The sequence below is a fragment of the Acanthisitta chloris genome, unplaced genomic scaffold (assembly GCF_000695815.1).
Source record: "Acanthisitta chloris isolate BGI_N310 unplaced genomic scaffold, ASM69581v1 scaffold30099, whole genome shotgun sequence".
Classification (NCBI taxonomy): domain Eukaryota; kingdom Metazoa; phylum Chordata; class Aves; order Passeriformes; family Acanthisittidae; genus Acanthisitta; species Acanthisitta chloris.
This window is the reverse complement of record NW_008690227.1, coordinates 11,115-36,607: the sequence shown is the minus strand read 5'-3', so window position 1 is coordinate 36,607 and position 25,493 is coordinate 11,115. Positions and strand designations below refer to the sequence as shown.

The following is a 25,493-nucleotide window of genomic DNA, read 5'->3' as shown; positions in this document are numbered from 1 at the left end:
CAAGAAATGGCCAAAGTATGCAGCTGACAGTGAATATGTTTTAATTATCCTCTCTTTTTTAAACAGCTTACTTCTTACACAAAGGTTGGGCAATTAGCAATGTGAAATAAGTCAATGGAATTTTTACCCCTTTTTTATCTTGCAACCAATCTAAAGTATCTGAACATGGTTGCTTTAGGTCAGATGTTGCACCTGTCCCTTTCTCTCCTCTCCTATTTTCTGCACTGTCTCTGTTACAAGATCTCTTGCACACAGCGCTGTTGAAATCACAGATTTCCAGAAAGATCTGGAGGTCTGCAGACGTGCGGGTCTGCTCATCCATCTTCAAGAAAGATGAATTCAAAACCGCAGAGAGAGCTGCGAACAGCATCGTGAGACAGCTGTTCTTGTTCAGCCTAGCAAAACAGAGCCCGAGTGAGCCTGAGTGCATTTGATGAATCTAGCAAGTTGGTATATAGCCAGGAGAGAGCATGGCTAAAGGACAATGCTGGCACAAGTAGAAAGGAATAAACAGTGGCTTGAAATACATTTAGACGGAAAATTAAAGGAAGCTTTCTAACAATTAGAATGGGTCTTTTCTCGAACAGAATTTTAGTAGCAATAACAGGAACGAAAAATGGAGCTCGTTAAATCTGAATTTTATGAAAGGACTGGTCTGAGTTGACCACCTGCATCAGCACAATCAATGAGTCCAAAAAGGAGACAAAAGCCACCTTGTCTTGCCCTGTGTCCCGTGTTTCTGAATGACAGCTTCTTGGGTTTTGATTAATCAAAATACAGCTCTCTGCATAGTCTGGAAAGGAAACTCATGGTTCACAAAACTCTTATTGAGTTTCATTTTGCAAGGGGCCATCCTGCAAAAGACAACAAATCATACATTATTTCCAACTTCCATTTTACATAGTGTTGCTCCACTGAGTTGTGTTCATCCTGCAGGAGAAGGTTGCTTCACAGCTGATGCAGATCATATGCTTGTGCTGCAGCACTGCTAGTTTTCTGTGAGCTGCTGGAGCTGTGGAAACAAAAATAACAGTACAGTATGACAAAATCCTTGGATAGAAAAGCTTTGGCCTTCCATTCCTTAGAAGTACACAAGAGTAAAGAAAAAAATTCATGTATTTTGCAACCTTGCTTCTGAAACTATACCCAGGATTTTCATAGGTCTGTTTAGTGCAGAGTTAGCAAAAGGTCTCACTTCTAGTTTGCAAGATAAGTAATCTGATTTTCCAGTGCATATGGCACTCTAGCATCTCTCTGAAAGTCTTTGAGACTTTCTGAGTACCCACAGGAGCTGTCATATACTGAGTACTTTGTAACCCTGACCATCATTTAGGTGTTTACATGAGAACAGAGCTTTCTTAAGAGTCTGGCCTCAGTCACAAATTCTGGAAACAAGAAAATCTGGTCCCAAAGTGAGCTTTCTTGAAAATCTAGCCTTTGGAAAATTTATTCTAAACATAAACATATTATTGATCCAAATGTTTAATGAGATATTAGCATTTGCTTTGCTTTCCTGTTTAGAGTAATTTATAGGCGGGTTGCTTTTACAGCAGATGTCTCGATCAAGGCAGCAGTGGATAAAAAATATTCCTATCTGATTTGTTTTGGAGACCTTTTGCTAAAAGGTCAGTTCTTGATGAACAGATGTCTACATTAAGAAAAACAACAGCAATAAAAATATGTTGTAGCTGGTACTGAGGTATCAGGGGGATTGGCTTGAACAAATAGATGAGTTTGAACTGATTCAGATGCCTCATTGTTTTGGCAAAAGAAGGAGCAGGCATGAAGACCAAGGGTCCATGTTCAAGCAGAATCGTGTTAGGGAGGTACAATTACAGCATAATTGTATCTGGAGCCATTTACAGACTTCAGACCATCCCTGTCACTGTTCAAGATCAAGCCACTGTTGCTGTTATTAGTTATTTGTATTATTACAGTACTTATGTATATACCAGGAATTTATTATAGTATCTTACATAGATGCAGAAACCCACAAAAATTTCCAATGGACTTGCAGTAAAAGAAAGGACACTGTGCTTAGGTACTGGATAACAAGAGGACACCAGACCACGATAACAAGCACAATATCAGCAGCCTAAACATTGTCAGCTTTGGCATCACAGCAGAGGGGAGCTGGAAGGGAGGACAGTCAATGAATGTTCACAAAGCCTGAGGGGCAACAGAGGAAAAGCAATGAAAAGTGTCTGCTTGAAAACTTGTGTTGTCACTGGCAAAAGCTGTTATAAGGGACTGGTCAGGCAGAACTCAAAATCGGTATCTGAAGTAAATGAGAAACAATAGTTTGGGCAAGAGCAGATTGACACAGAGATACAAAAGATGAAGCTAACAAGAATAAAAGCAACAAAGCTAAAAAGATGCCAAGAGGAACAGTGTGGTCAAAGGCAATTGTCTTCACCACAACTGGCATAGTTCCTCCTGGCTATGAGCAAAAAGAAGTTCACTGATCAAGGCCAAGAAAAGGGCATGTACACAGTCAAGGGGCAGTCAAGACTGGATGAGAGCTGTAACTATCTGAGCAGGTAAAGATTATATCCTAGTGATGGCAAGGCATTTCTGTTAAAATCAATGCTGTTAAAAGCAATGCTATATAAATTGCAAGTTTTACTCACAGTTGAAGTCTGCAAATAAGAACTTTGATATGAATTAATCTTTCCAATTTTGGTTTTCATTTATAGTTTTTAGTTATTTCTCTAGAGAAAAATTGAAAGTTATCAGTTGGTTGTCACTAAAATTTGTTTATTTGCAACTAAGTAAAGCTTTACCCTTATATTTTGTTAGATTTAGTACATTTTTTTCCTGAATCAGAAGACAAATTCTGATACACATTATTTAATCAGTTATACAGTTTAGTGTAGATTGACTGACAGACTAAATAATTGCACTGTATTACCTGAATATTGTGAATGGTGTATTACTTTTTGCTAGGTTATCATTCTGGTTTTAATATTTTCTCTGCTAATATGACTGTAAACAAAACAGTTTTAAATTTGTTCTTATTAATAAGTAAAATTTTAGCATGTTGGATCCATAAGTAACAGGTGTATCCAAGAACTGTTTACACTTTAAATTATTTCTGATCATCATGTCCTTCAAGGTCTTCAAAATATAAAATCATATCTTCTCTTGCCATGTGTGTGATTAATGGAATTCAAATTTTTAAATGTCCTGCTTTTTCTGAATTAAATCAGTTTTTCAGCTTTGAATGAAAGTAGGTAGAATTTCACAAGGAGACATTTTTTGCTATAAAAGAGACCAAAATGTAACAAGTAAGTTACTTTTCTTTCTTCTTCCAGAGTCTTTCTCTCATCCAAAGTTCTTTCTCTGGAAAACATAGAGGTGGTACAAGAATCTGTGCTCAACTGAATCTGTTTGAAAGCTGTAAAAGGTTGCTATGCAATGGTTCTTCCAAAACTTTAGCAAAAGATATTAGTCTATAATGTGCTGGAAATAAAGGAGGAAGACACTGGACAGTTAGTGTTAATTCCTTCAGTTCATGAAGAGACACATGTGTGCATGTTGCTTTCAATAACTGCAGGTGATGCATTAGGTTCATGTTAACAAGCCTTAAGCTAAAGACTGGAAAGGCTTTGTTTCTGAGATAAAGAATATCTGTGTTGTCCAACACATTATTTGTTTTTCATCTGCTAAACTTAAAATTAAAATGTGCTGCTTATCTCTTGGGAATCTTTTACATGAGAAGGAAAAGAGATGGGAACGGCCATTTAATGTGTCTTAAGAGTGAGGCTCTAATAGGAACATACTGCAAGAAATGAAATGGTTTTCTCTTGAGTGACACAAGAGACTGCTACAAGTCCTTGCAGTATTTGCTTGTCTCCTTTCTTCCCAACCATTGTACTTTTTAGTAACACGCAAATAAAGCCTATGAGATTATGATCGTATGTTCTGGATTTTATAATATCCTTTTTCAGAAAGGAAAGCCTATCTTGAGACTGACTTTTGAAGATAACTTCCTGGTCATCCCTACTTACCATCCTTTGGTTTGTGGGGCACACAAGCCACGTTTCTTTTGGATAAAACTAAGTCAAAATATGCACTCAGGAAATTGTGCTCCCACCACCACTAGTCATGCAATCTATGGAACTAGCTGGAAGACAGTCCAAAGTCAAGTGCTACCTCTTTCACTCTACAGGGTCATTCCTATTGCACAGCACAATGTAGATAAAGTCCAAATTCTTGTTGACTGGTGAACTGTTGATTCTTTAAAGTGCAGTTGTGTAATAGTACCCCAAGAACATGCAGGAGAAGAGATCATTCCCATGCCAAATTATATCCTATCTGATTTAGCTTCATCTGTTTCTGAAGAGTAGAAATATCCTGAGGAAGATAGTAAAAATGAAGTTGCTATGAGCAAACAATCTGCAGCTTAGGAGAATGGGTTGCTTCAGGGAAAAATTTCAGTTGCATAGCCATATATGAACCAATGGTTGACAGAATGGCCCTGTTCACATTCAGATTCACATTCAGATTCACCCACCTCTTGATCTCAGGTGGGTTCACTGAAAAGAAACTGAGGAAATTTGTTGGAGTAAATGGCATTTCTCTTGTTTAGTTTGCAGGCAGCAGTGTAATTTGAGACACTGAATGCTAAGGGTGATCCTTGGAGGTCAGAGATAGATGGGATTGAGAGAAGTTCCAGGTAAAAATCTTCCATGAATTGAGATGGACAGTAATTTTTTTTCTGAGGTAGAAATTTCAATTAGAGGTAGAAGATGAAGTCTCTCCTGATTCCCAAGGGCTCAAGCAGCAAAAGTAGTCACTGTTGTGAGGTTTGTTATGTGGCGTATGTCTGTGTCAGTTGGCTTCTGTTCACTTTCTTATCCATAGAGAGCACTACTGATCACTGCCCAGAAATACCGACATCCCATGCTCCACCACTACCCAAGCCTAAGCCTAAAACTAAAAAAGCTCCACTACCACCAAAAAATGCCATTGCTGCTTCCACCACTACCAGCCATAAGGGTAACGAAGCACCTCATGCTAAAAAAAAGGGAAAGGCTCCTGCTAAGCAGCCTCCTCTCCCACCGCCCAAGCCAACAGGTCACAGTGCAAGTCGAGAAGCTGGTGAGTACTGCCCATGCAGTGCCAGTTATGGTGGGTGCATGTGCATGGGGATGCTTGGCTTGGTCTTATGATAACTTCTGCCTTTGTACATTGCAGTGTTACTGAAGAGCATGCCATAGATATTTTTAACTAGCTTCCAGCTGAGCTCTGGTTCTGCTGTCCACAAACACCCCAGACAACAGACAGACCACTTTGCTGTTTGTTGACTGTATGCACAACACCAAGCATATCAGAGACAATATTGAATTCCCAGTTTAAGTGTGAAAGCTGGCAACAAAATGACCCAGAGAACTGCTGAAGAATCAGCTGGGAAAAAGGTGACTTCTGAAACTAAACATAAGTTACCCCAAAGTAAAACTACTTTGTTATTGCTGTAACTTTCTGCTGGAAATATCTGCTATTCCAATTGATTTGACAACATAACAAAATTGCAAAGAAGTAAAGGATAAAAGCATTAAAGACTGTTTAGTAGTAGTTGTTTTAGCTGTCAAAAAAATAATAATTGTAACCATTAGAAATGGCAAGGCTTCCCTGAGCTGGTTGATGACTTGCTGTGATTCTAAGTATTCTAAGTACACACTGGAAATAGAAAATGTCAATCAGCAGACACATAGCATGTGTTTATCACCATGCTTTTAAATGAAAATTCAGAATGCTAGATTAAAGGTTATAGGTAGATGTCCTTAAGGTACTGATCTTGAGTTGGTTGTAGACAACGCCTGAAATAAAAACATCCAGATACAATTTGAACATAAGCTGTATTGTGATGAGGGGACTCCATATATGCATTGGCAAACTTATACAAGCCTTGTGTTTTCAATCCTCTGTCCATCTTTGAAAGCCCTTCAGTCCCTCCAGTTTTCTCTGCAAGCATGCCTCTTCATAGCTTGTACATTTTGGCATGTTTTGTATTTGAAGCATACAGAAGAGGACTGTTTGAAAACATTGCCAGACTTCTAGAGTTACAATAATAACTTAGCCATAAAATATCCATTAACTTGGTATTAACTGTCCCTACTACATCAGACAACTACAAGAATAAACATTTTGAAAATCCAGAATTTGCTGGTTGTATTTCACATGCAGCTGGAAAACTCAGCTCTTTCTATAAGGAAGAAATCTTTTTATGGCAGATCTTTCAGAAATTAAAAAATCTATCACTTAAAGTAATGTTTATACCAGAGGTTGGTAACAAGCTGTCAGGTATCTGACTTATTAAATTAAAATGCACCCAGATTCCAGATTTGTCTTTTAGTAGCCTTGCTGAAATGTCATGCAATGCTTGAGACCATGTGGGTGTAAAATATATCCATGAATGCCTTATATAATAGTACCTTTTATACTAGGAATTTCTTGCAACATTAAAAATACATTGTGTTCATTTAAAGTGAAGCAATACTTAATAAGTAGAGCTGATTGGGAAAAGTATTTGTACAAGAGCTTTGTCAGATCTCCATGAAAGTGAACATATCATGCTGCCAGTGATCCAGTTCCATAAAGAAGAGAAATGTGAGTAACAACTGAGCCTTGGCTCTCCTGAGAGCAACACAGCAGGTTTCCAAACTGAAATACTGGAATTTGGAGAATGGTACTTAAATGTAGGCATGGACATGTGCCAAAAGCCATGAAATTTTTCATTTAATCAAAATTCAAATCTTTGACTGAGAAAGAAGCATGACAGAAAATTGTCAACCAGCCCAGTCAAAAGCAACAATAGCAATAGCACTTTTGACCCATGTAGAAGTGTAGAGGGCTTTTCAGTGGGAGAAATCTCTCAAGTTTCTCTATCTAATTGCGGGTCCAGAAAGGTTCTGAGAATAACGTAAAGATTATTACAATGGAAACATCTTTTGACATTTTCCCAGCAACAATTGTGGGGTTGTATATTTGTATTATGCTGCAGTTCTTACATGCTTACACTTAAGTGTTGACCTCCAGCCTGCACTGAAGTGCTCTGCTGGATCAGAACCAGAGCCTTTTCTTCTACCATCCACTTCCTCAGTAAGGTTTCTGTTAAATAATATGTGGGTTGGAACCACCATCTATTTCCACTGCAGTTATGAACTGCTGCCTGTACCATTTCTCTGCTTCATTTTGTTTTGCTTGTAAGTTAAGTCAGTGATTTTTACCTGATGTGGAAGATTAATGCAGTATCAGTAGATTCACAACAGTGCCCTTTACAGTCACCTTGCAGCACAAAGAGCAATTTGCCTGAAGTTTCTGTGGATTTTTCCAGATGTACCAAAAGCCTCACAGCACTCTAAATGTTTGTGAACTGTAACACTCGGCTACAGAAGAGAACAGTATAATGTGTCTTTTGAATTATTTTCCATCTTCTTTGAGTTTGAGAACACTCTCACTGTGAAAGCTATTTTTATATCCTGAACTTATTATGGCCAGTATCTGTATTTTGGTTCTCTCCTAATCTGCCAGGGTTTTGTTTTTATTTAAATGCTTATAAGTAAAGTAGGCCTTTCAGCAGATTTCTGTTACAGCTTTCTGTTTCACTGGGTAAGCTTAGCTGCAAGGCTGCTGTGTAGCTTTATAATGCTTTCATTTGTTCTCTGGAGCTGCGTGTGTTTTTACTGCAGCAGAAGTGTTTGAGTTGGATGCATTTTGATGAAAAGGACTGAACTGTAAGATGGTTGTAATTTTTATGGCTTTTAAATGAAAGTCAGAAGTTTGAAGCTCCCAGCTCAGATGATGAGTGCATCAACACAGAGATGTGGCTGGAATGCACATGGGCAGGCAGGCTAGCTGGCATCTCTGCTGAACTCGAGCATTATATATATGCTTCAGTATGGTAAGTATCACAGGATTGAACAGCAGCATCACTGGCCAGCCTGTACAGCTAGTGTCAAAACCTTGTTTCACTACATTTTCAAGGCTATCCAAGTTGGTCACTGGTAAGATGAAGACCACCAATAGGTACAGGTGGCCTTCAGTGCATCCTCCCTTCTGGAGATCATTTGTGCAGAGCAAGATTGGTGGTTTCTTGCTCTGTTTTATGGACACACCCGTCTGGACTTGAACTGGACTTTGCTGTGCCTCTGCTGTTTGCCATTAAATAGGAGCACACCAGTTGCAATAACACTGTGAAAGGTAATTGACTTGTAATGGTCCTCAGATGTTCATTGACAAACATAAGGAAAATCATAGGGTTTTCCCAGTGCTCAGACCAAAAATTCATGTAATAGAAAAGGTCAGGCAGTTTTCTCTGGGGGCTTTTTTTGGTTTTTTTAAATAGGACACTGCACACATTCAGAATAAGTAGTGGTCCTCTTAGACGATGTCCAGGTAAGTTGCAATGGGCCAATGCAGTATGCTAGAAACAAATTCTTACTCATTTGTAAGGTTGATCCTCTCCTCTGTTCTTGAGCAAGTGTTCATCATTTCCATTTTTCCCACCACAAAGGTGAAATTAGAACTGCTTATCTCAAGCATTTAGATGAAGGATTGTAGGAGTATCAGGTGTAATTTTTTCATTTTTAAAGTATTGGCACAAGTCAATCCATGCAGAAAATATAGTGCAAAAATTACATAGTTGCAAGACTGTAAATTGCTTTTTCTTTTCTTATTTTAGCTGGTTCCTCTCATGCAAAAAAACCTCCAGTCTCCAAGCCTTCATCGTCAGCATCTCCTTCATCCGCATCATCTCATCCCAAAGCCGCTAAGGAGACTTCCAGCAAATCAGGCCCATCAGGGACTCCCAGGGGCAAGAAAAAAACTGGGAAACAGTCAGCCCCACGAACAGCACCAGATGGGGCTGCTTCTTCCCCTTCAGGTGCCACAGCCAACAGTTTGGAAGTGAAGGCAGAAAAACCCAAGTCTGAGCAACCTTCCATAGTAATTTTTGAAACGGAGGATGTAGATCAATTGAGCAAACTTGTTGTTCCCCCTCCTCCCACTGCTGCCCCTCCTCCACCTCCACTTCCACCTCCTTTTCCTGCTGCAGCTAGTCAGCCTGCTGTCTCCTCAGATGCCCAAGATGTGTCAGACAGCTGTGTGGCAGGGCCATACAGCCCTGGATCAGCCCTTACTAAACCTCTTCTCCAGACTGAGCATGGCACAGATGACAGCCTGAGCTGTACAGCCCTAGCCAGCAGTCCAGATGCTAGTGGAGAAGACAGAGAAAGGTAAGACGGTATGGCTGTCTTGGGTGAGTGGTAAGACCACATTTCTATGCAAGGGACGTTGTAGGCATATGGGGATCTCTTCTCTTTCTTCGACTGGTAATAGTTCATGTTGCATCCCAGCACAGTTTGTTCCTTTCTAGTGCCTTTGAGACATTCACCTGCAGTACCTCATGTTTCCCCAGAAGGTCATTGCTCATAACCTGCCTTTTACGTCATTGCGTGGCTGACACTGCAGTCAGCAGATGAGCTAGTAGCTGATGACACTTTTATTTCTCTCTCATAAAGGCAAAGAAGAAATCATGCTTAAGTACAAGAGGGTTTTACTTCTTTTTTGTGAATGTCATTAAACATCTCGCTGCTAAATCTCTCAATGCACACTTGAAAATGAGGGTTTCAGGCTCCAATTAGTAGGTGTTTGGTCTGTCACTGCCTAGTAGCTTGTCTACATCTCAGATACTGTAAAAACTAGTCAAGAAAAAGGTCATAATTATATTTTTAAAGCAAAATAGTTGGCAGCAAAGTGAAACTGGCTTATTAATTTGTCTTTTCCCTGCCATGAGAACCAGCATCTTTTATATAAACCCAAGAGGGTTTAGTCTAGGTGCCATTAGCCTGGAGACCTTCCTTTAAATCCTTGCTGATACATCTGTGATAGCATTATGTTCCTGTGGTCCATTTCCCCTTGCTCTACCCTTCCTTTACATAAAGTTTTTCCCAAGGCAAAGGGCAATCTGCTGCAGATTTACATGTTCATCAGTGATGGCATGAGCATTTTGGACTCAACAGCAGTGAAACTGCATTGACAATAAACAGGGTTAGGCTTCCAGAACAGGAAGCTTTGCACTACCGTCTCTCTCCCAACTCACTCCTCTAACCCCAACCTTATTAACTGCTTTTCTCTTCTTATTAGCTTTTATGTGCTGTTTGTCCCATCCTACAAGAAATAAAAAATAATTAGGATTTTTCTTTATACAGTCTTTGCAGCACCTCATTCCAGATTGTTGGCATCTTTTTTCCTAACATGCATACATAGATACATACACACATCTCCATATGTTATAAATGTTTTATATATGTACATTTTTATAAGGGAGTTAGTTTGAATAATGGAACTTTTGTTTTCATACGTGCTTATACAATCTGTCTCCCATTTGTGTTTGGTGCTGCTTGCATTAATGTGTCACCATGTCTGTTATGAATTAACAGCTTGGCTACCAAAGAAGACCAAGAAGTGGAGGCACCAGACCAGGCACACTCTGATTTGGTGGAGGAGGCTTCTGATGCTGCTGCCCCTCCTGAGAGTGAAAGTAGCAGAGAGAGCCATGGCAGTGACTCGGACTCAGATGGGCCCATACTGTACACAGATGATGACGATGATGACGATGATGAGAATGCAAGTGCTGAAAGTAAGCACCCTGCTGCGAAGCTGCAGGCTAACATTTGCCCACTGCTTTATGTGAGCATGCCTGACCCATGCTAGTGCAAAGCAAAGAGAGCTATGGCTGCAGGGGGTGGTTTTAGGGGATTTAGTATTTTGTTGCTACTGAGAAATGAGTGTCCTGCTTCTCCCAGATAGTTGTGATCAGAAACCTCCTGGGACCTGTGCAGTGGTGAGAGCAGATCAAGCATTGCTGGGTGGGAGTGGAGGTGGGAAGAACAGGTTCAGAAGAACATGAGGATGGAACAGGGCCCCCACATTAGGGCATCACATTGATTTGGCTTGCCCATGTCGTGAGTTCCTTGTGGGAGTTATGGGCTGTGGTGGATGACAGAGGAAGCCCATCAGTCAGCAGCTTCACTGTCTGAAAGTCATTTGTTCTTTTTTGGTTTAAGCATTGGAGCACCTTAGCATCTGCATCTACGTCTGAGGTCATGACTCCATCATCACCCTAACTGGGCAGAAGCCCCTGCTGCTGCTGAAGGGGCTGTCCTGCTCCTAGCTGTTCATTCTTCCTTTGGGCCAGTGCTCCTATTTATTTTTGCAGCAGTGGCTGTTGGTGAGCTGATTTTCAGTTAGATCAGTGGTTCCCTGATCTAGCTCACCCAATGGCTGCTCCATTGCTCGGGTAAAGAAGGTGGCAGCAGCAGGCTGTCACAGATAGAGAGGAGGGCAGCCCTAACTCTACCCCCTTCAGGGTCGCCTTATGTCACTATAAAATCATCACTGAACCATGGCTTGGGAGCCTTGCTCACAGCTGTTCCAGATGAGGTGCTTCGCTGTGCTTAGCAGGGAAGGCCTGAACACCAAAGCACTGTGTACCAAAGTGAGGTGAGGGAAAATGAATGTGGTTTTTTATCTTGCCCCTGGTGCAGCAGAAGGTGACATGCCAAGTGGCTCAAGAGGCTGAAGCGTTCTGCAGTTCTGTGTTGGGTTTAAATACAATCCAAAGTGGTAGCAACCAGAAATCCATGTATTCAGACAGCAGCACAGTGAGCTGGGAGCCTGTGGTCTTACCAAATTCCCTTCCATGGTGAAAATCTGCCAACCTAGGACAATTGTAGTCCACTTCAGTCAGAATGTCAAGACACAAGGGAAGGACTAAAGGCCGTGAAAACTACCCTTCCTTCCATAGCTGGCTGCAAGTAATGCTGACCTGCAAGGCCCTCGTTCCTACTACGTCTGGAATGAATAACATGCTGCTTCAGTGTCTGGGGTTTCTGGCCTAGGTTATTTTACAAGCACTCAGAGCACTTTTCTAAGCTGTAATTTTTGCTTTAATTTAAAAATAAGTTGAAGATGAAAAGCACTATAAAAGAACTAAGTGGTATTTGCTTGAATAAAAATGAAAGAATGAGGGAAATGGTGATAGAATGAGACTAAATCATTTAAGGCCAAAGAAAAAGAGCAGCAGGTTACTAAATATACTAAGTAGATAAATGAGCCAACCTGTAATGCATTAGACTTCAAAGAAACTTAAGTGTAGATTTGTCATTTTTATCCTATCACTTTACAGATGATAAGTGATGTTTGTATCAATTTGGCTGGTAGCTTTTTCTTCCAAGCTTTTTAGGTTTTTATTTTTGTGAACTGAGTTAAAATTTTTCTTTTGATGTTAATTAAAATTCCTTTCCTGCATGTGGGAACAAGGTTGCTTTGGGGAGGTTACTCTGTGTCTGTAACCTAAGAATGAATGAACTATATCTACCCTACTCCTCCTTTCCTCAGGCTCTTTGGCAAGTAAAATTCGTCGTAGGGATACTCTTGCTATCAAACTTGGCAACAGACCATCTAAGAAAGAATTAGAAGACAAAAACATCTTGCAGCGTACATCTGAAGAGGAGAGGCAGGAAATCAGACATCAGATTGGAACGAAGCTAGTGAGGTATCAGTAGCAGGGTAAATGTGGTTTTACTGGGTGGAGGTGGAGGAAGAGAATTGAGAACACTGGGTTCATGTTTTAAATGCAGCCCAATATGCACTGCAGGAGCTTTGTGGTACAGCTATCTGGAAAACAGTATTTTTATTTCCCACAAAACTTTAAAATGCCCTGCAAGAAACAAATTTGAGAGCTTCTGGGTTGTTTGGTTAAAACAGGACAAAAGGAAAGAAGAGGAAGAGGATAAAAATGAATCCACAATAATCAATGCCATGGTTCAAGTTTTTTCTCAAATTGGTTAGCAGGAACTTTTACTTGTATGTATAACCATCCCAGACAAAGTAGTAGTTCCTGACACACAGAGCATGCCTGTGCATGTCTGTCCCTTCTGACCCTCCCCATTTTCCTTTTGCTTTCTAATTCCTCCATTATTCATGTGCTGGTTCCAGCAAATGAAATGGTAGGAGGCTGACTTTGCAGGTCAGTGTTTAGTTTTTTACTGTGCCCACCTCTAAGGCATGTCTTTTTCATGCTGCTTAACTGCTATGGGATATATGTTACTTTCTCCTTCTGGATTTGAGAACATTGCTTAAAAATTCACTTGTCTTTTTAGAAGCCTTTTTTTAAAAAAATCCTCATGTTAATTTTGGCTTTCATGGTCTCTGAGAATAGACTACAGCCTATCTGTATTTTCCCAGACCTGTCCTTGTTTCTTTTGGGCTCAGAAATGTGGTCCAGGCAGATTTGGAGGATGTCCTGTGTTTGTTGGAGATTCCAGATATAGGGTGGTCCGTCCGTACTGCTCCAGCACAGACTGCAGCAGCCCTGCAATGCATTGAAGATGAGTTGCTCTGTGAACTGGGTGGCTGGCTAAGGCAGCTATTTCATTACCTAACAGTAAGAGTGATACATCTATTGTGTGGAGCCCAAGGGTCATTTTTCTTCTGCTAATAAAGTGGTGTGGTTGTTATCACCACTTTCCTGGCTGAATCCCAGCTCCAGTGATTACATCCTGCTTGTTGGTGCTCCCCTGGGGGATGGAACTGCAGAATTTGCTTTGCTTCCTGCCCTGAGCTCCTTGCACAGGGACATTGTAAGTTTTGCCAGAGAGCTGCCATGCTTCACACAGCTTGCTTTGGTGGCAAGAGACAATGTCTATGTGTGTCAGGGCTGTGCTCATACCTAAAAGCACAACCAAGTTTGATGCCAGTTCTTTAAAAATCCCTGGTGTGGTGGTTAGCACCTGGCAGCATCGAGGTCTGGTGGGAAATCTGTCCCCACAGCTCAGTCAGGGTCAGGTCAGGTCCAGCCTGGGACTTCCTACAGCTGGGGCTGGTCATCTGTGATAAACCTGCCAGTCCTCTCGGACACATCTAGATGTCCAAGCATGATTTGAATGGGATGAGTTTCAGGAGGCTGAAGATAATCCACAGTGAACTCTGTGAACATTGCTGGATAGAGAGGCATCTCTAACACATACATAAAGTAAGTTTTACTGCTGAAATTTTTCTCCCTCGTTTTCTCAAGTGAACTTGTTTAGTAAACACAGAAACAACATCAACCATGTTCTCCATTGTACAAACCAGAAAATTAATACTTCAGTTTGGGTTTGTTGTAATGACAGTTGTTATTTTTAGGTAACTAAATAAAATTAAGTTTCAGTTAGAGCTCCCAGTTGTATTGTACATACAAATCCGTGAGAAATTAACAGCTTATTGTTTTTGTTGGGGTTTTTGAAAAGAAATTTTTAAGATTTGCATTCCAAACATCTGAGAATAGTCTTAAGATTTCACTACTTACTGTAATGATGGCACGTGGGAACAAAATGGCTTTATGAATTCTTCAATAAAATTATGCCTATGAGGAATTTAAATTTGCTGGTACAACTTTTGTAATATTATTCAAGTATTAGTTATTTACCTGTTTAAGTGGCAACAGTACATCTTTTAATACAAACAGCCACACTGTGGTTACATGTGCAGTCATTGTAACTGTCTGGAAATTACTTCAGCTGTTTGCTGGCAAAGAACAGCACACCCATATGTGAAAGAACTTTTAACATCACAAAATTTATTCTGTATTGCAAATTCATGTTACAGATCTTAATATATTATTTGGATCTAGTTTTAAATGTCACTCACTTTGTTCTCACAGGAGACTTAGCCAGAGGCCTACAACTGAAGAGCTGGAGCAAAGGAATATTCTGAAGCGTAAGTATTTTATTCTTGTTGCAGCTAGTATTTACTTAGGAAGTGAGCATATGTTGGACTCGTGGAAGCCCATCATTTCTGCTCCAGTATTAGATCCATAACTGGAGAGGAATGATGTTCTAGAAAATAATGTGTCAACACTTGGTTTATGTACTAACCTGTTACTGTAGCTGTGAAAAATGCACTTATTCAATATGCCAAATTTTTCTTGTCACAATCTCACTTCTTGAAGCTGATCCCAAAGACCAGGAATGACTTAGGTACCCCTTAGAAGTAGTTCTAGGCTGGTTAACCTTCCACATAATTTTGAGGAGGAGGAGGAAGGAATATCAGTAGGAGGTGAAGGTAGGAGGGAAGGGCAGAGGTTGGAAGGAGGAGTAGAAAGAGGAAAGGTGAAGTGTTCAGGGAAAGGTCAATAGGTATATGCCAACTCCTTCAGCATGCTGGACTTCATATTCACTTCTGGTATCAATGTCTTCTGCACTGAAACCTGCATGAGATGTTCTCACTGTACCTTCCCATTGATAAATCCTTTTTCAATATCTGTGCTGAAAAAAAAGTCTGTAATTCAAATAGTCAGGGGCAGAGGAACGAAGTACATTGGATGTTCACCCTCTACCTATTCCCCCATTTACTTATGTTGGTTTTGTTTTTAGGCTGGCAAACTCTGCAGAACAGGCATTTTTTTGTCTTCCTTTATGAGTGTTTTCATAATAATGATGTTACCTAAACACACAGTGTTAACAGTTGTCATGCCCAGCTCCATCTAGCCCTGTGTTCTTTCTGCAGGGATAGCTAGTATGTGATGGTTGAGTAGAAGAAATAAATGAAGAAAATGCACAGGCAAGTCTTTGACACATAGCAAGAAATCAAAAACTCATCTATTCTTATTTCATGAGAACTTTTCTCACCTCATGGAAGAGCAGGTGTAATGCTGTTATTTCCCACAATTATTAGAAAAGTTGGAGTTCTTCTGTGCAGCCCTGGTGCACAGCGTAATGGAAGGAAAGAAAACGGGCTGTTTACCTGACTGTGTCCATGGACTGATGACTGTCACTTTATCAGGCCAGCAAATCCGAGTGACAGCAATTACTGGCTTTCAGGCAACCATCCATGCTAATAAAATCTTACTTTTATTGTCTGAGTTCTCAAGTGCCAAATAATGCCATATCTTGCTGAAAATGGAAGCTACTCCATGTGTGCACAGGAGAGGGGTTAGGGGACTCCTCTCCAGCACATAATGTGAAGAGACTTTCTAAGACTATAATTTCTGAACCTCTAGATTGCATAGATAAATAAAGATAAAATGTGAAATAGCAACTTTTTTCTATATGACAGGTTGCTTATGCTGGACTGTATGAGAAAGGTCATCTCTAAACATCTTTGGTGGGCCAGGATGTGGCCTCTGAGCTGGGAGCACCCGCTGGGCTCCCTTATTGCCCTGTCTCGCTTATCTCCAGATAACTAACCTAGCAGCAAACCTGTGATGTATTTAATATCCCTTTTGCCATTGTTTATTCCATTCACTGATTTTGCAATAAGTAGCTCAAGACTGGAAAGCAGTTGATAGATTTCTTCTCCTGTTTCAGCTTGTTTACTTTAAGCTCCTGGCAGTGTACCAGGCTTTGCACTCAGTGCCTCCCGCTGTCCTCCCCTGCTGCTGCCGGGGGCTGTCTTAAAGAGGCAAGGGAGAGCAAAAAGTAAAGGCTAGGAAGCAGCATTGTAAATCACAGAAAAACACAGAGTCCTTGGTGAGCACGTGGAGAATACAAAACTGCCTTTTGCTTATCACTGAGATATAAAATATTTCAAGTTGAAAGTGATCTGTGAAAAGCAAGGCGAACCAAAGCAAGCTGAGGTTTGTGGTGACAGCCTGATTCAGAGCCACTGCAGGGTGCAAGTTCTCTCTCAGCCCTAAGGCACTCATATTTTTTATCAAAATTATTGCATTCCCTTCCTGTGGATCATTTGAAAATGTTTACATGTCTTAAATGCCTTTGTTGGTGTAGTCAGCTTTTGTGAGTAGGTTGGGATTTCTTTCATAAAGTTTCCTTCCTCTTATTTTCAAGCAGTGGATGGGGAGAAGGGGTTATATTATTGCGTATATATAAACTGCAGCTAAGGGGAAGTATTGTTTTGAGCAATATTTATCAGACTTTGTGGTTACATTAAGTGGTAAAGGTCCAAATGTTTACTTCAGGATTAAGTTCAGCTCAAACCTTTCAAGAGGTTCAGAAAAAAAATTGTATTTTTATCTTTTTTTTGTATTTCCAGTTAGTAAGGAAGTCTGTTTTGCAAGAAGTTTTGTTTTGATAATATTTAAAGATAAACCAGTTAATGAAAATCCCGTGACCATGTATGATCGCAAGACATTGCAGGAGGATGTCTATAAAAACTGTTGGATTAAACTGTTCAGACTTCTGAGACTTCCCACACTAAAATACAGTTACGATAACACGAGTCCACTTGAAGGAATACATAAAGCCTTGTGTTTCTTGTGTACTGGCTTTGAACCAATAGTATTTATAGTATTGCGTTATGGCAAAGAAACCTTTTAGTCTTCAGGAATTTCAGATTAAGATGACTATTTTTTCCTGTATTTTTAAGGAATAGTGAAATTCTTGCACAGTGCACCTGCATGCCTGCCAGTAATGGCTTTGTAGAAAACAGAGTTTAGCTCTTGATGGTGGTTAAGGAATATTAATGGTTATCTTTGCTTGAAAAGCACGGGAAGAGAAACTACTTTGTGCATCCCAGGGCACTGCAAGAGGCAAGCATTTTGTTTGTCTTTTCTTTCTCTTTGCCTAACAAGCCCACAGAGAAGTCTAAACATAGCTAATCCCATAGGGACACAATGGAAAGTTCGGTTTTATGCTTCAAGAGTACTTTCTGGTCAAGAACAGAGCAGTCCTCAGGCAGGATAATTTCTCTGTTCTCTTTCCCCCTTCTGCTACAAAATGAATGTCCCACAGAACAGAAGGTGACCAAGTTTGATATGGCAGATGTTGTGGGAGCAGTAATGCATAGATGCCAGGGAAGCTGCTTGTTTGACTTTGGCCAGTCTGTTTAACTTGACGGCCACAATAAGTGATGCAAAACAAAATTGTTTCAGTTAGGAGTCAAATCCCAGGTTGACCTCATAGGAGCTGTAGGCAGGGAAGGAGGGAAGCCGTAGTTTTGCTGGGATCCAACTGTAGACTTCTGCAAGCAAAGGGTGCTTGCTGGGCTGGTGTTTTGCCAGTACAGCAGCAGCAGGACATCTGAGGAGGGGACTTGCAGCTGGGAACGCTGTGTTTATATTTTCGTTATCCACATCACACAGATTAGATCTGCTTTTAAGGTGGAAAGCAGTCAGAAATGTGTTCCTGTGCATTAATGTGTTCCTGTTTGGGCAAGTGAGTCAGTTCATACCTGCAGCCAAACCTTGGCCCTCTGGCTGGAATTTTCCACAACACCTGAGGGAACCAGGAGCACAAGACTCATTATTTTTAGCACCACACATCTTAACTCACTACAGCAACTTTCAAAACTTTTACCTTAAAAGACCAAAAATACGCTGTAGGTTTTCCTGTTTGTAGGAGTTTGTATCCAGGCAGTGTTTCTGTAGCACTAGGCTTAAAGCAACACCCTGCCCAGCAGAGTGGGAAATGGGTGCTTTAGGTGCAAGTTGATGCCAGGACACAGGGCCATTTGCCAAACAGCAGATTCAGTATGTTAGCAGTAGCCACCAGATTTCACTCCATTTCCTTTAGCTCTTGAGTTTTACTCCTGTAAGTAAACCAGCTTGAATGTGTAATGCATGTCCTGCCCCCTGACCTTTCATGCAGAAGACTACTTGTTCCCCACGGGTTCGATCCCCTCCTGTTTTGCCAAGGAGTGAAGGAAGCTCCTGGTGCCTCCTGTTGGCATTGTCCTCCAAAGGCTGGGCTGCCAGCTCTCCTCAGTGGCCTGGTCCAGGACCTTCCCAGCAACTAAGATGATGGCCTTGCTCATTGCCCATTTTTGTGTGTTTCCCCTTGTCCAGCTATCCCTTTGTGCAGTCATCTGCTACCCACAGGGAGGTAGCTTCACAGCTTGGGATAGGCAGCTAACCTTTAACCTTCCCAAATGTCCAGATCAGCTCTTTTAAGGTATTGTATCTTCCCCCAAAGTATAGAAAAACAGTATTTCAGGAGGCCATGCTGTTGGTACTTGATCCCTAAGGTATGCATTAAGTAGTGTGAGCCCCTGTTTTTCCATCCAGCATCTTATTGCTGCTTCTAAGGAGACAACATGGCTTAGATAGCAAAGAAATGCCAAGATATGAATAATGCACAATGTATTTTACAAACTAAATTAAGAGAAGGTTAGTACAGTGACATGTATATTCAGCTGCTTTTTTCTCTGCTGTGTCTGCTGCTGGAGAGTTTCTGAGGTAGGACTTAGGCTACTCCATTCATGGCGGGACAGAATTTTTTTATGTCAGATGATTGCAGGTGAATGGAACCCCAAATTAATAATTTGTGTTTAATTACCTCAGCTACTCTGTCTATTGATTGCAAAGACATCGTGTTAAAACAAAAGCCTACAGGTGATTTATCTGTCCTAAAACCACTAGAGAGCTTTCGATTTTGTTAGGTGAAGATGTTACGAAAAGAGTTCTAATTTAAAATCTTAAGTCCTTGTTTACTGATAAATGTATTAATTAAAAACATTCAAATGTAGATTAATCTATAACTTTCCATACTTCAGTTTGGTTCATTTACCATTCCTCTATGGAAACAGCCCATCCATTTCTTCTCCATTTAAGAGAAAACCTATTAATAAACCATAAATTACATCCATGTTTCAGTATCTCAGTAAAACCACCACCAACACGAGACCCAGCCTAATCCTGGCAGCAAGCCTGTGCAAGTGCATCTTGCTTTTGGAAGCCTGGCCTTGGTGTTGAACTCCTCACAGAGCAGATCTAGGGCTGGCACTGCCTTTTTCCTACTGTAGCTTTCTTCTTTCTAATTTTTATAATTTGTCCTCTCGCCCTTTCCCTTATATTCTTCTGACATGAAAGCCTTTGAGTTAGCAAAGGAAATCTGAGGCTACCACAAGGTGTCCTGTCATAGCATTGCCTCCAGTGTATCAGTCATGATACACTCTTCTGTGGCCAGGTTACCTATACCAAGACAGCAGGTTGGCCATGGCAAACGGGGCAAATATGACTATACCAGGATTTAAAGCTGCCTTTACATTTATACAGGTTGGCTGTATCCACAATAAATTAAAGCCTTTAAATTTATAGTTAGCCTTGAACTGTGATATGGAGTCCATAATCCCCAACTATGAATAAGACAGGATCAGAATTTTATGGATATCTCTAGATGGGATATTTCAGCCACAAAACTTTGCATATAACCATCAGAGGTGGACTGAGAGTGCAAGTAGCATTCTTCAAACTGTATAGCAATTTTAAAAAATGCTGAGCCCCTATGAATATGTGTTTGTAAATGTGCTTTTCACTGGCACTCAAGAAATCCAAGTTTGGTTAGCACAGAAATTTGTTAAAAGCACGTTTCAGTCACATGCCCAAATACATTAAAAAATGCACATCTAATTTTCTGCTGTACTTGTTCATTTGGTCTAGGCAGTGGCCCTTGACCAGGAGGGCCTGAGTGCTGAATCATATGACCCCATTTTAAAATAAAAAAAACCAAAAAACCTCAAGTAACAAAACCAGTTTACACTTACAAATGGCAGTGAAACAAATGTCATTGATTCATTGTATCCTGTAGCAATAGAGGACACTTGACTGATTCAGATACTTAGAGCAAGCTTTTTTCTTGACACTTATGAATAATTAGACTTACTCTAAATCAATAGATGGCATGTTGGAAGCAAAAGCAACAGTGATTTTAATGTTAGAGTAAGTAATTGAAACATCAGGCAGCTCTTTCAGGGTACTTGCTTGCTGTTACACAGAAAGGAAATGACAGGCACCTCCTGTTCACTGTGCTCATGACCCACAGTTGTGACTTGAGGTGTCTACAGAATCAGGGGAAATGAGGATAGGGAAAAGAATGAGAGCATATGAAATTCAAAAAGCAGACAATATGTGCAGGATTCTGCAGAAATGTGAGGAAACATGAGCCAGGGCTTGAAGTTCTGAAGCTTTCAACCAAGAGAAATACAGTATGTGCAGTTATGATATTTAAATATTCACTCCTTTTTATCTCTTCTGAAAACAGAGAAGAATGAAGAAGAGGAACAGGAAGCCAAAAGAGAAATAAAACGTAAACTCAGTAGAAAGGTGACGATGTGTTTTTTGTATTGTGTATTTGTGTACATAAAATTATATTTTATAAGATTCTAAAAATTGGTGTACAAACATTACCGCAAATGTCCATCAGTCATGCCCCCAGATTAGAAATCTGCTTCAAAAGGAGTACAAGCCAAGTCCATCTTGGGGGAAACCCCATCCTGTCCAGCTCCCCATACCTGGAAACGCATACAGATCTGGCCATGCTTAGTATTTGTCTCTGTGGGCAGGAGAGTGACACGTTGCCTCTGTGAGCATGACCACTGCTGCCACTTATGTTCAGGGGCACCCTCACCTGTAGATCCACTCATCCCTAGAGCAACAGAGAGGACAGCAAAGCAATGTGGGCTCCACAAAATCCCTTCACTGCTCTTCTAACCACGTCAGTGGTCTTAGCTTCTGCAGGTGGGATCATGCTCATTGTCCCTGGAAATGGAGCAGTTACAGATCTGCTATTCTAGGAGAGAATGAGGGGAGTTTTCCTAAGTATCCCTAGTCTGCCCTTCTCTGCAAAAATAGTTTCCTTAATATGATCATCCTTAATTAATTAAAGTGAATATTGTTTGAGGTAACTGAAACAATGTGGCATCATAATGACCCCCAGATGGTCAAAACCAGTTTTTTTACTTAAGCAGGCACTTACAAATCCTGCTTATTTTTAGTATTACAGTTTAACACAGCAGACTATAATCATCAATGCAAATGGCCTAGTGGGGTAAATGCTGTGACAGTTGCAAAGTCACAATTAATATTGCAGGGATAACTGTCATGATTCTCTGTGACCTGCCCAAAAAAGACTATTTTTATAATTGAAGAAATTAGGTTGTGCTGCTTCCCCATTCCTGTGCAGCACTCCCAGGATGGTGCCTTTTTTTAGACACCTGAAAGTGACCCTGTTTAGAAATACCATTAAAGTTCTCTTGAGATTGCATCATACCCTCAGCTTTTATTTTATTTTCTTTCATCTTATTAAGCATACTATTTTCTGCCTTTCGCTTACAGCTGAGTCTGAGGCCTACAGTGGCTGAACTTCAGGCAAGAAGAATCCTTCGATTTAATGAGTATGTGGAGGTCACGGATTCTCCAGATTACGACCGTCGTGCTGACAAGCCTTGGGCCAGGTTAACTCCTGCAGACAAGGCAAGGGACAAATGTAGATGATAAGGAGTTGCTTGCATCTGTCACTTTTGGGGGGCTCTCCTCTGGTTTACATTTACTTGATGCTGGCATCACGAATGACATCTGCTGGAGACAGTGAGATTGTCATGGTACTACTGTGCAGCTACTGCTTGCAGCTAAGAAAATCCACTCGAGTGCCTAGTATTTGCCACCTCTGTTACTGCAGTTCAGGCCAAAATTTTTAATTTTTTTTCCTGATTTTTCTAATTTTTAAATCCTTCCTAAGCCAGCTACATGCTTAGCAAAGATGGCCATGATCAGTGGAATTTGGGCAGTGTTTTGCAGGCTGAAGTCTGTGTCACTGCCACCAAGACTTACTTGGAGTGAAAAAAGGTAGAAGCTGCTCCACTCTCCTCATGGTTCTTGGCCACAACCACCAGGGCAGGAGCTGATCATGTGCATGCAGCACACCTTCTTGGGAAGTTTGCCCCTAAGATGCTGTAGTTCATAGTTCCTAACTACTAAGTATGAGACAAATGATTCTGTGATTCTTGTATAAAAAACAGATCACTTAAAGATTACCATAAAATACTCTTCCATTTCCCTCCTATACCACTTAATAAAAGGAAAGCTGTAGGATTTAGGTCGCTAAAAGTGGTGACCCTTTTATCACTGGGTCTGAAACAACTTTTACGGAAGCCCTATGAGATGTGCTTGACATGAAAAGTGATGTGTACAAGAACCCATTGTCTTTTAGATAGTGAAGCACTGACTTTATTTCAGCTTGTGTTTTAATGGTAAAAGATTGCCTGCTCGTCTGATAATCAAATGAGAATCTCATATCAAGTCAAGGTGGAGACAATAAAAATGTAGCCAGAAGTGTTTGCAGATGTTGGTTCTGGGAGGTACTGAGCACTCTCTAGCCCTAACATAGTCTGTAGGAGGTTAGAGCACCCAGCACCTCCACTTTGACCTAGGTCCAACCGGGGTAAACTGCACTAGAAAAAGCAACGAAGTTTCCTACCTACTTCAGGATAGCAGTTTTTAACCTCATGTCATTTTGCAAGGACCAGGTGCTCAAGGCTAGCTCTGTGAGCCCCATGTTTGTTGGCCTCAGTAGAAAGGCAGACCCTGGGTTGCCTGGAAACTCCCTTGCCCTTTTTTTTTTCCCAGGGAAGTCGCTCTTCTAATTCCAGTGGGAGCAGAAAATTGTGCTGTAACTGTATTACAGAGTGGGAGCTCTGGTGTCTTTGCTGCTGGTTCAGTGCTCAGAAATGCTCTTCACCAGCTATTGCAGCAGACTCGTGGAATCATGCTGCTGTGGCTAAGCAGAACCATCCCCTGCTTAAAATGAAGTTTCTGATTTATGAGACTGCAGTCTGGCAATGCTATAATTTTATCATGCTGCTTGTCTGTTCTGCATGGAACGGCATGCACACCAGGTGACATTTCTTTAGGGATTAATGAAATGATACTGCCTTTAGTTAAAATGGTGAAAGAAAAGAGTAAGTAAGAATAAACTGTCATTTCCTTCCACTGTGTGGCATAGAAACAAAACTCATTATAGTATATATTAGAATATTTCAGAAATTTTATTTATTAATTGATGAAGTAAACTGCTTATCAGTCTTCTAACAAAAGCAACAAGGCATTTACAAAGTATGCTGAATTTCTGCTGTTCCTTAGTATCTGCTAACTGAAAACACAAACCTGCAATGTCCAAATATTTCATGTCATTTTACATAAAACTAATCAAACCAAGTGACTAATTACACTTAAAAAAACCTGCTGTTCATCTTGCATTCCTGAAGTGCTGTCTCCACTGGGGAGGTACAAGGCCCCTGCTGTGTGCACAGTGCCTGTGCAGGCAGCATGACTCACCGGCTCCTCAGGGGCTGTGCCTGGAGATAAAACCCCTCCTAGCTTCGTGCCCAGCAAGTGATTGTTGAGGAAACCAAATCCCTTGCCCATTTTTGTCTGTGGCAAGTGCCATATTTTGGTGGGGGCTTGGTTCACCCGTTGCAGTAGATTTGGTATTTATGCTTTAGGTTTCTTTGTAGTGTGTGGCAGCTTTGAACTGTTGTAACTGAAAAGAGTCATTCATGCTGATGATCTGAAATGTGTGACAGCTGTGGATTACAGTAAGGGAGACTGGAACTGGGAACTGTAAGGAACCTGCAAGAGTAGGGCCAGGCTCCTTTCAGACTCTTTACTTTCCTTAAAGTTCATACTTCTTATGGTTGCATATATCATTATTGTTCATTAGGCAGCAATACGGAAAGAACTGAATGAATTTAAAAGCACAGAAATGGAAGTACATGAGGAAAGTCGGCAATTTACCAGGTGGGTGAATCCTTCTTCTTGCATAAGTGTGAGAGGTGAGTATGACAGCAGCCCTCTGCCTTTCTGCAAGCCTGATGTTTCTGCAACACTTGATGTTAGGGTTGGCCAGGATTGCGTACATAGTATTGTTGTCTTTGCATCCACACAGAATTAGGTCATATTAAAATAGTTACCTAAGACTGAGTGCCTTCTGTTTCCTGCTACTGTTTCAACCAAATTCAGGACCTGAGCTAGTGAGTGTGACTCTTCTAATTGAAGAGTGTGTCAGAAGGAAAATTCACAATGGGAGATGAGTGTTTCATGGATCTCCTACTTCATTGCTTGATTTCACAACTTCAATGATTTCTTTCTCACCAAAACATGGATTCTTTTCATAATAATGTCAAGTCATTTCTGCATAGATACAACATGAATAAACTCATTTTCCAAAATTCAAACTAGTTTCACAAACAGCAAACCTAAGCCAGGGGATGAACCAAGAGACAGGGTTTTAATTTAGTGTTGCATTCTGACCATTACAAAATGTCCTTTTCAAACATGGAGATGTATATTTTCATTTGGCATCTTATGTAATTTTCAGTTAGTAGGTGGCATGTATTTTTCAGAATATATAAAAATACTACTTTTTAAAAAATGGGCATCCCAAGGGAGAGAATAAAAATAGCAGGTATAGAAACCAACCCCCTGCTTACATTGTTACATTTCTTGTGTGGCAATAACAAAGCATAAGTACAGATAGGCATGAGTCATACAAAAAGAATGGATATTTTTTCATGAGACTCGAGAACAGTTGAGACTGATTACAGTTGGATTCTTGAAAGCTGAAGCAGGAATTCAGTGGTGTGACAAACCAGTTAAAAAGTGAAATTTGTTTTCAAGGAGGGCCTTGGAAAATGGACTGAAAAGTAGGCACAGCCAAACTGTGATAAATATAGGCAATGATTCTATAGAGTCCTGGAAGAATTTCAACCAAAGA

At 40.6% G+C, this 25,493-nt stretch overlaps 1 protein-coding gene across 1 annotated transcript in view; it reads left to right on the top strand.

Annotated features, from left to right (window-relative positions):
* PHACTR2 (phosphatase and actin regulator 2) overlaps window positions 1-25,493 on the top strand; it is a gene marked incomplete at its 5' end in the record, with an annotated part of 48,217 nt that overhangs the window by 20,754 nt on the left and 1,970 nt on the right. Inside the window, 8 exons of the mRNA XM_009081748.1 lie at window positions 4,867-5,103; window positions 8,687-9,239; window positions 10,446-10,645; window positions 12,406-12,562; window positions 14,711-14,766; window positions 20,985-21,046; window positions 22,058-22,195; window positions 24,441-24,517. Of these exons, the coding sequence (XP_009079996.1) occupies window positions 4,867-5,103; window positions 8,687-9,239; window positions 10,446-10,645; window positions 12,406-12,562; window positions 14,711-14,766; window positions 20,985-21,046; window positions 22,058-22,195; window positions 24,441-24,517 (1,480 nt within the window). The remainder of the gene's footprint in view (window positions 1-4,866; window positions 5,104-8,686; window positions 9,240-10,445; window positions 10,646-12,405; window positions 12,563-14,710; window positions 14,767-20,984; window positions 21,047-22,057; window positions 22,196-24,440; window positions 24,518-25,493) is intronic.